Consider the following 8,553-nt stretch of genomic DNA (forward strand, 5'->3'; position numbering starts at 1 on the left):
GTGGACTCACAGATTTTGGCAAAAATCAAAGGTGTTCCTCAGCTCCGGGGCTACCTGCGATCCATTTTTGCTCCGACAAATGGAATTTATCCTCATAAATTAGTGTTCTAAATTTCTTACTAAGAACCTAATTAAATACCTGATACATTTTTAAAAAAATAAATAAAGGGGGGCCGGGGATATAGCTCAGCAGCATAAATGCCTGCCTGGTACCAAAATAAAGAGGCTGTGGAGGCTGTAGAAGTAGCTGTGCGGGGAGAGTGCTTGCGCAGGCCCACCAGTCGGGTGAGGGCCTGTTTTCCTCTGAAGAAGCTGCTTCCCTGTGGAGCACCTGCCTGGTGGCACAGGGACCTCTGTGTTTGATTTTAGACAGGCCGATGGTCGCAAAGTGCTGAGGTCGAGCATCCGCGAGTTCCTGTGCAGCGAGGCCATGTTCCACCTGGGGGTCCCCACCACCCGGGCTGGGGCCTGTGTCACATCTGAGTCCACAGTGGTGCGGGACGTGTTCTATGACGGCAACCCAAAGTATGAGAAGTGCACAGTTGTGCTGCGCATAGCTCCCACCTTCATCAGGTAAGGCTGGGCTCGATGCCAGTGTGACCGTGCTGCGTGGGAACAGAGGCTGGGAGATGGAGGTCTAGAGGGTCGGGGTGTCCACAGAGCGCACATGAAAGACACCAACGCCAGGACCGGCCCCTGGCCTCTCAGTATGTCTCAGTATGGCCAGTGAGACAGTTCAGTGGACTGCTTAGTCAAGCACAGGGACCTGGGTTGGTTGGTTGGTTGGTTGGTTGGTTGGTTGGTTGGTTGGTTGGTTGGCTGGCTGGCGGAACCGGGAATTGAACTCAAGCCCTTGCACTTGCCAGGCAAGTGGTTATTCTACTGAGCTATCTCCCCAGCCCCCAGGGACCCAGTTTTGATCCCCAGCACCACATGCCATGCTTGCCCTGCCCTCTAGCACACCAAGCTGGGTACCAAGACCAGGTATGGTGGTGCACGCCTATAATCCTAGCACTGGGGAGGCTGAAAACGGGGATTGCTGTGAGTCCATGCTGTGTAGTGAAACCCTGTACCGAAGAGATTAAATAAAACAAAATAGGATGTCCATACTGTGCACAAGTAGACATCACCCAGGCTAGACCTGCGGTGCAGGAAGTTGCTGCCTCCATTCAGCTCAGGTGTGACCCTAAGCGGTTTCCTAGGAGAGGCTGCCATGCACAACTCAGGACGGTGCACAAGCAGTTGGTGACAAGGAACCACCTAGCAGTGGCCTCAGCAGCATTGTCATAGTGTGCATCAGTGTCCCTGACCCAGGTCTTTCTGGGGCTCCAGGCACCTTGCCTGCCATCCTTTCTGCCTGCTCCTGTCTCTGCTGCCTGGCATCTAACACTTTCAGAACTGTTTCCCTAGGCCCAGAGCAGTCAGGGGGACTGGGCTGGGCTGGGCTGGGCTGGGCTGGGCTGGGCTGGGCTGGGCTGGGCAGTGGCTCACCTATCATGCCAGGCCCACCCTGTGGCATGCCGCGCTCCTCTCTGACTTCTCCTGACTCCTGCAGTGATAGAAGGAGCCAGAATCAAAGCTCACCTCACCCTGGGCTGTCCTTTTCCATACAGCCCTGGTAATGCTGGGTGAAGACGTCCTGCACGTGGGATGATGCATGTACCTGGCTTCTGCCCTTCTGCCAGTGACAACCCTAGTTGCAACTACCAAATATGTCCCTACACACCTGGAGATTCTGAGGCAAAGTTGTCCCATTGAAAACCATGATGATGGGCTGGGGGGATAGCTTGGCAGTGTAAGTGCCTGCCTGGCAAGCGCAAGGACCCAGGTTCAATCCCCAGTACCATATGCCAAACCCACTATGCTGGCCACCCAAACTGGGCATGGTAGCACATGCCTATAATCCCAGTGCTGGGGAAGCTGAGACAGGAGGATCACTAGGAGTCTGAGCTGCATAGCAAAGCCCTGTACCAAATAAATAAAACCACACTGACCACATGCTGGTCCTTACCAGGAGCCCCCATGAGTTCAGGTGCAGGAAATAGACAGTTGTGACAGTTTCTGGGCCCCAGCACCCCATAATTCCTGTCTGGTGGTGGTCACTGTCTACCTGGTGCTGCCTGCTGTGGGCCTCCAGGCCTCCCACAGCTTCTCTGTCTCCTTGTCTTCACAGGGGCTGGGTACATCTGACCTGTTCAACACCTAGGTCTTCTCTCCAGGTTTGGATCCTTTGAGATCTTTAAGCCGGCCGATGAGCAGACAGGGCGTGCGGGCCCCAGCGTGGGGCGGAATGACATCCGAGTCCAGCTGCTTGATTATGTGATCCGCTCTTTCTACCCTGAAATCCAGGCTGCCCATGCCTGTGACACCAACCTTGTGCCAAGGAACGCTGCCTTCTTCAGGGAGGTGGGTGGAGCCCCCATGGCCAGTATGGCCCCCCTGCTTCTGACAGTGGGTCAGGGCTCCTGCCCAGTGGTCCTGCTGGCCCAGGCCCATCACTGCCAGAACCTCACTGGTGGGGCTGGTGAGCACACTGGCCAGATGGCAGTGAGAGGGCCTGGCTGAGGTCGTGAGGCAGTGGCAGGAGGGTCGCAAGAGCGCTGATGGGTGCTGATGCGTCTGGGGGTGGCTCAGACAGGGCAGTGCTCATGCGAGACCTGGTAGCATTGTCTGTCACATCCAGCCTGCAGCTGTCCTGGGCCTCACTTCTGCAAAAGTGGGCTCCAGGGGCGGCGGCAGCAGGGCCAGACGCAGAGCCCTGGCCAAGCTGGCCCACAGACAAGGGCACTGAGCAGGCATCTGGGGCCACACCCTATGCAGCTGCTCCTCGTCCCTGCTGAGGCCCTCACTGTCCCGATGTGGGTGGGACTGCAGGGGCCAGGAGGTGGGCGTGGGGCCTATTCAGCCCCATCTGGGTGCACACTTGTGGCTGTACATGGGCCTATGGCTCTTCGGTGAAGCCCTGCAGCCCGGTCTTGCTCTCAAAGTAACTAGACCTCAGCGCTGTAAGTGCCATGTAGCCGGCGCAAGTAGGGAGCAGTGCTGGTGGCCAGCCTGGCACCCAGCGTGGAACGGGGCTGTGCTGAGGACCCAGGCAGGCCCCCATGAGGTGTCCCCCTGGCCTGGCCTAGGGGGCATGCAGGAGCAAGGACCCCATACCCCCGCTCTGGAGATCTACGGCAAGTGGGGAACCCTAGGAAGAACGGCCTAGCAGCGCTGCTGGTTGGTTGTGCACATGTGGAGTGCTAAACGCTGGTCCCGCCCCAGGTCACACGACGCACAGCCCAGATGGTGGCCGAGTGGCAGTGTGTGGGCTTCTGCCATGGTGTCCTCAACACTGACAATATGAGCATCGTGGGGCTCACCATCGACTATGGGCCCTTTGGCTTCCTGGACAGGCAAGTGGACCAAGGAACAGTAGTGCCACTGCAGCATGGCTTGCGGGGGTGGCGGGGGACGTGCGGAGCCTTGGGACGGGTGAGCACAGCTGCTACACATGCCTTCCAAGGGTTGGGAGCTCAGTAGTGCCAGTTCAGCTCCTGGATCAGAAATGTGCTGGAGGCTCAAGCAAAGCACCATGAGCCATCTTAGCTCACCTACTTCAGGTATTTTGTGGTACTGGGATTGAACCCAGGGACACTGTGTCCCCAGTCCCCACAGCTGTGTCCCCAGCCCTTTACTTTGAAGCAGGGTCTTGCTGAGTCACTCTGTTATGTAGGCTGCTGCCCTGGAACTTGTGATAACTCCTGCCTCAGCTTTCCGCGTAACTGTAGCCACAGGAGCGTGCACCCAGCCTGTATTTGCATTTAGAAAGGGTGAGGTCACAGATGAGTGGAGGAGGGCTGCTGCTCCAGCTCTGGAGGCAGTCAGGGCCACCACGGCCCTTCCCAGCGCTGCAGGATGGCCAGCAGGGTGGTGGCACATCCCAGGGGAACCCCTGCTCTGTGACAGGTATGACCCGGACCACGTGTGCAACGCCTCAGACAGTGCTGGACGCTACACATACGGCAGGCAGCCTGAGGTGTGTAAGTGGAACCTGCAGAAGCTGGCCGAGGCGCTGGAGCCCGAGCTGCCCCTTTCCCTGGGCGAGGCCATCGTGGCCGAGGAGTTCGATGCTGAATTCCAGAAGCATTACCTGCACAAGATGCGCAGGAAGCTGGGCCTCGTGGGGGGTGCGCGGGAGGAGGACGCCGCGCTGGTAGCCAAGCTCCTGGAGACCATGCACCTGACAGGTGAGTGAGGCGGGCGTGCGCTTGGCCTGGGCACCACTGGAAACACGCAGCTCCCTTGTGCACGGGCAGCACTGGGGATTTCAGTTTAAGCCTGAGCTTTAGCTTTAGTCTGGTCTTTGCATCTGACGTCCCTCTGACTCAAAGGCCATCCCCAGCTCATTGTCCGCGTCCCGCGATTACAGGTGTGTGCCGCTACCGCCACCAAGTGTACACATTTTACAGTAACGGCTAGCCTTACCCCACCGTGGGTAGAGAATTACTAACTTGCTCCCACATGCCGCTCTGGCTGGCCAGGTCTCTGGTCCCGCTGGCTGGATACTCGTCGCCGTTTATTGATCTGCTCAGGAGCTGTCTCCTAGCACATCACGGGCTCAACGTCACTACCGCGAATGCCTCCCTTAGTTCTGTGCGTGTGTGCTTTGTGGGTTCCCGGAGACTACCGTTTGGTTCCTGTATTTCCTGTTTATGTTTTTCTGTGGTACTAGAAAACTACCTAGAGCTTTTCATCTTTTGCTATTTGGTACAGGGTCTCCCTGTGCAGCTCAGCCTGGTAGTGACGCTCCTGTTATCAGCCTCCCCAGTGCTAGGCTTACAGGCACGCGGCACTACACCTGGACTTGCGCACCCAAGGGTGGGGCTGGTGCAGCATGTGGTGCTGAGGACCGAGCCCTGGTCCCTGAGCTTGCCTAGGTAGGCGCGCAGCCCGCTTTCACTGGCCCCTGGTGCTGATTATGTTTGGAGTCCAGCCTCAAGTTGCCCTGACTGGGCTCAATTTGTGATCCCCTGCCTCAGTCCTGAGTGCCAGCTGAGGCTTACGTCCTCCGGCCATTTGACCGTCGCTGTGTAATATCCTCGCTCTTCATTTTCCCCTTGTACCTGGGCATGCCAGGGAGTCTGCCACTGTGCAGCCACCTCAGCCTTCTTGGCTGGCATGAGTGTCGCCAATCTTAACTGCAGATTACAGTGAGTGCAATGTCCGCACTGACCTTTGCTTCCTTTCACTTACAACCTGTTTAAAGCATCTCCTAATAGTAGTCTGTAGTTGGACCATGATTTTTTTCTTTCTTTGAAGACAAGAGTCTTATATATTCTAGGTCACCCTGGATGGATCGTGGTTTTGGTTTTTGAGACAGGGCTCGCTTCAGGCTGACCTTGAACCCACATGCTCCTCTTGTTGCAGCCCCCGAGTCCGGGGGATCATAGGCTCACACCACCGTCCAACACAGGGCCGGGCCTTTACCCGCTTCTGCCTGCCTGCCTGCCTGCCTTTTAACTGACAAGGCCCACTCCCTGCTACAGACATCACTGGTTTAGAAGTAGTTGGGCCATTTTGCTGTTTTCCCTAGGTCTCCTCCCTTCTTCTAATCCCTCATTTTCTCTGCTGCTGCTTTGTTTAGCTGAGTTTTTGCAGCACCCTACACGCAGTCTCATCCGCCATACAGGAGGGCTTGCCATGGCTCCACCTGACCGGCAGGTGGTGAGGGCCAGGACCGGCCGCAGCCCCACTCTGCATGAACTGCTTCCAGTGACCTGCAGGTCACAGGCAGGTTCCATACCTACCTCTCTGCCAACTGCACTGTGTTCCAGGGGCTGACTTCACCAACACGTTCTGCTTGCTGAGCTCCTTCCCAGCTGAGCCAGAAGCACCTGGCCTGGACGAGTTCCGGAGTGCACTGGCCTCACAGTGCGCCTCCCTAGAGGAGCTACGGCTTGCCTTTCGGCCCCAGATGGACCCTCGGTGCGTAACAGCCTCCCCTTCTTGGAGTTTTTAGAAAACACTGTGAAGGATCTAAGGCAAGTAGGGCCCGCAGCTGCTCTCAGCGGGGAGCAGTTTGGTCCTGGTGGGCAGTGATGGGTGCAACGAGACAGTGAAACAGCCATGGATGGGTAGTACGAAAGGGCTTTAATGGGGCCGTGCCTACATCGGGCCAACTATTGGGATTCAGGGAAACAGGCTACAGCCAACACCCCTGCGCCCCTCACTGGTCAGCCCCAGCTGACACCCCTGCCCTGCCTGCAGCCAGCTCTCCATGATGTTGGTGCTGGCCCAGTCAAACCCGCAGCTCTTCGCACTTATTGGCACCCAGGCCAATGTCACCAAAGAGCTGGAGCGTGTGGAGCAGCAGTCCCGGCTTCAGCGCCTGACACCCAAGGAGCTGCAGACCCGCAACAATGCACACTGGGACACCTGGCTGCAGGACTACAGGTAAGCTGCCAGGGCCTAGGCACCAGCCCCAGGCCAGGACACGGCCTGACGTGGTCTGGGATGATTCCAGAGCCCGGCTGGACAAGGACAGGGAGGAGGCTGGTGACACAGCTGCCTGGCAAGCAGAGCGCACACGTGTGATGCACAGCAGTAACCCCAAGTACGTCCTGCGGAACTACATTGCACAGAACGCCATCAAGGCTGCTGAAAGCGGGGACTTCTCGGAGGCAAGCACACCCTGGCCCTGTCCCCACCCCCACCTGGGAGAGAGACAGGGTGGCCCGCTGGCCAGAGTCTCACCCCACCTCTCCCCTAGGTGCGGCGGGTGCTAAAGTTGCTGGAGTCTCCTTACAGGCAGGAGGGGGAGCATGCTGAGGCCGCACAGGCTGCAGACCCTGAGGAGGCTGCCACGGCAGCCCACAGGCGGCCATCCTACAGCAGCAAGCCCCCACTCTGGGCAGCAGAGCTGTGTGTCACATGATCCTCATAGCAGCCTCCATACCTGGGAGGCTCTGGAGGACACAAGCACTGCGGAACTGCGGAGCTGCAGCCGCCTCTGAGCTCTCCATGACGGCACAGACGTACAGTCAGGATCTGACCTGTCTCTGTCCGATGCTAGCTCAGCAGTGCTGCTCTGGCCCGGTGGCTGCATGGACAAGGGCCCTGCGAGGACTTGTGTGACAGCCAGGCCACTGCTCTCTCCTTCCCCCAACCTGCGGGTCGGAGGTCAGGCTCCTGAATAAAGCAGCCCTCTCCTGCTCCCAGCCTTGGTCTCTGCATTCCACCCCTTGAGCTCATGCGTCCTGGTAGTAGCTGTTGAAGTTGATGCGCAGCAGGAAGTCCTCCAGATGGGGCTGGTAGCCACGGTTCACCAGCTTGGTCACCACTGGAGGGGACAGGGCAGCTCAGCAGGTGCCCCAGCCACGCCACCCACCACCTGCCTCCAGGAGGCCCACCTTTGAAGAGGAAGTGGGAGTAGTACTTGAAGGTGCTGTAGGACTGCTGCATGAGGGCAAAGTTGGGGTGCTCTGTGTCCTGGGAGCCACTGACCGGGACCCAGGCTTGGGAGATGAGCTGGCTGCGGAACTTGAGCACTAGGCTGAAGATGCTGTGGATGACGTTCATGACGGGCGCCGCCTTCTCTGTCAACAGACCCCTGAGGTAGACAGGGTGTGATGAGCAGCCTACCCAACAGTCAAGGCGCCCTGGCCCCCTGCAGCTGCACCCCACCTAAAGATAGCCTTGTGCAAGTATTCAGCATGGGCGCGCTGGATCTCCTCGAGGTCGCTCACTGTGACCAGCCGGGCCTGGAACTCGCACCAGCTCACATGCAGGATTTGGTTGGCGATGTAGCCCTGGGTGACCTTCACGAAGTGCTGCATCTCATGCTTGAACAGCTGCAGCTGGCGGAACTGCACTGAGCCCGCCGAGTGGCTCACGAGGGCTGTAGAGGGCAGGGCCTGTGAGGAGCGGGGGGGGGGGGGGGGGGGGGGGGGGGGGGGGGGGGGGGGGGGGGGGGGGGGGGGGGGGGAGCGCGGGGGGCAGGTGGGCTGCATGTGGTCTCACCTGTGCGCTTGAGGTGGAAGCAGATGTCCTTGAGTGTCCACATCATGAGCTTCAGCTGCAGCAGGAAGGAGAAGATGGCGCTGTACTTGCTCAGGCAGCTCTCGGTGATAACAATGTTCAGTGGCCAGTCCACCTGCCCAGGAAGCCCGCGTCAGCACCTGGCCACACAGGCCCCGCCAGACCCGAGGGGGGTGTGCTGCTGACCTTGTATCTGAGCTCCAGGCAGCTCAGTACATCCGGCGTGTTGGGGGCAAAGACTTCAGGCAGCTGTTTGAGGGCAAAGGAGAGGCCGGCGGCGTGTGGAGAGTCCCCATGGAGGCTGCACTGCAGAGCCTTGCTCAGGATGCAGTTGAGGGCCAGCGGGCTGAGCAACTCCCCAGGCGACTGCCCAGCTGCCAACTGGCAGGAGAAGAATGTGTCCCAATATCTGCCCTGTGCCCTGCTGTCCCCTCCACAGTCCCCACCTAACTGCCAGGGTCACCTTCTCAAAGAGTAGATCACTCAGGGACTGCGCGAACTCCCCATCCTCCATCAGCAGGAAGTGCCGCA

The 8,553-nt window shown here is 58.8% G+C and overlaps 2 protein-coding genes across 2 annotated transcripts in view; one reads left to right on the plus strand and one right to left on the minus strand.

Annotated features, from left to right (window-relative positions):
- Window positions 1-7,197, plus strand: part of Selenoo (selenoprotein O) — a 12,997-nt gene extending 5,800 nt beyond the window's left edge. Inside the window, exons 3-10 of the mRNA XM_023702533.1 lie at window positions 370-573; window positions 2,220-2,406; window positions 3,268-3,398; window positions 3,952-4,232; window positions 5,820-5,970; window positions 6,253-6,438; window positions 6,509-6,665; window positions 6,755-7,197. Coding sequence (XP_023558301.1) covers window positions 370-573; window positions 2,220-2,406; window positions 3,268-3,398; window positions 3,952-4,232; window positions 5,820-5,970; window positions 6,253-6,438; window positions 6,509-6,665; window positions 6,755-6,928 — 1,471 coding nt within the window. The 3' untranslated portion in view covers window positions 6,929-7,197. The remainder of the gene's footprint in view (window positions 1-369; window positions 574-2,219; window positions 2,407-3,267; window positions 3,399-3,951; window positions 4,233-5,819; window positions 5,971-6,252; window positions 6,439-6,508; window positions 6,666-6,754) is intronic.
- A 10-nt stretch (window positions 7,198-7,207) lies between these two features.
- Window positions 7,208-8,553, minus strand: part of Tubgcp6 (tubulin gamma complex associated protein 6) — a 24,954-nt gene continuing 23,608 nt past the window's right edge. Inside the window, exons 20-25 of the mRNA XM_023702567.1 lie at window positions 8,486-8,553; window positions 8,209-8,403; window positions 8,005-8,137; window positions 7,669-7,882; window positions 7,395-7,594; window positions 7,208-7,324 (exon numbers count right to left, since the gene is read on the minus strand). The exon at window positions 8,486-8,553 is cut by the window's right edge and continues 95 nt beyond it. Of these exons, the coding sequence (XP_023558335.1) occupies window positions 7,233-7,324; window positions 7,395-7,594; window positions 7,669-7,882; window positions 8,005-8,137; window positions 8,209-8,403; window positions 8,486-8,553 (902 nt within the window). The 3' untranslated portion in view covers window positions 7,208-7,232. The remainder of the gene's footprint in view (window positions 7,325-7,394; window positions 7,595-7,668; window positions 7,883-8,004; window positions 8,138-8,208; window positions 8,404-8,485) is intronic.

This window comes from Octodon degus, unplaced genomic scaffold, assembly GCF_000260255.1.
Source record: "Octodon degus isolate 3935 unplaced genomic scaffold, OctDeg1.0 scaffold00153, whole genome shotgun sequence".
NCBI classification, from domain to species: Eukaryota; Metazoa; Chordata; class Mammalia; order Rodentia; family Octodontidae; genus Octodon; species Octodon degus.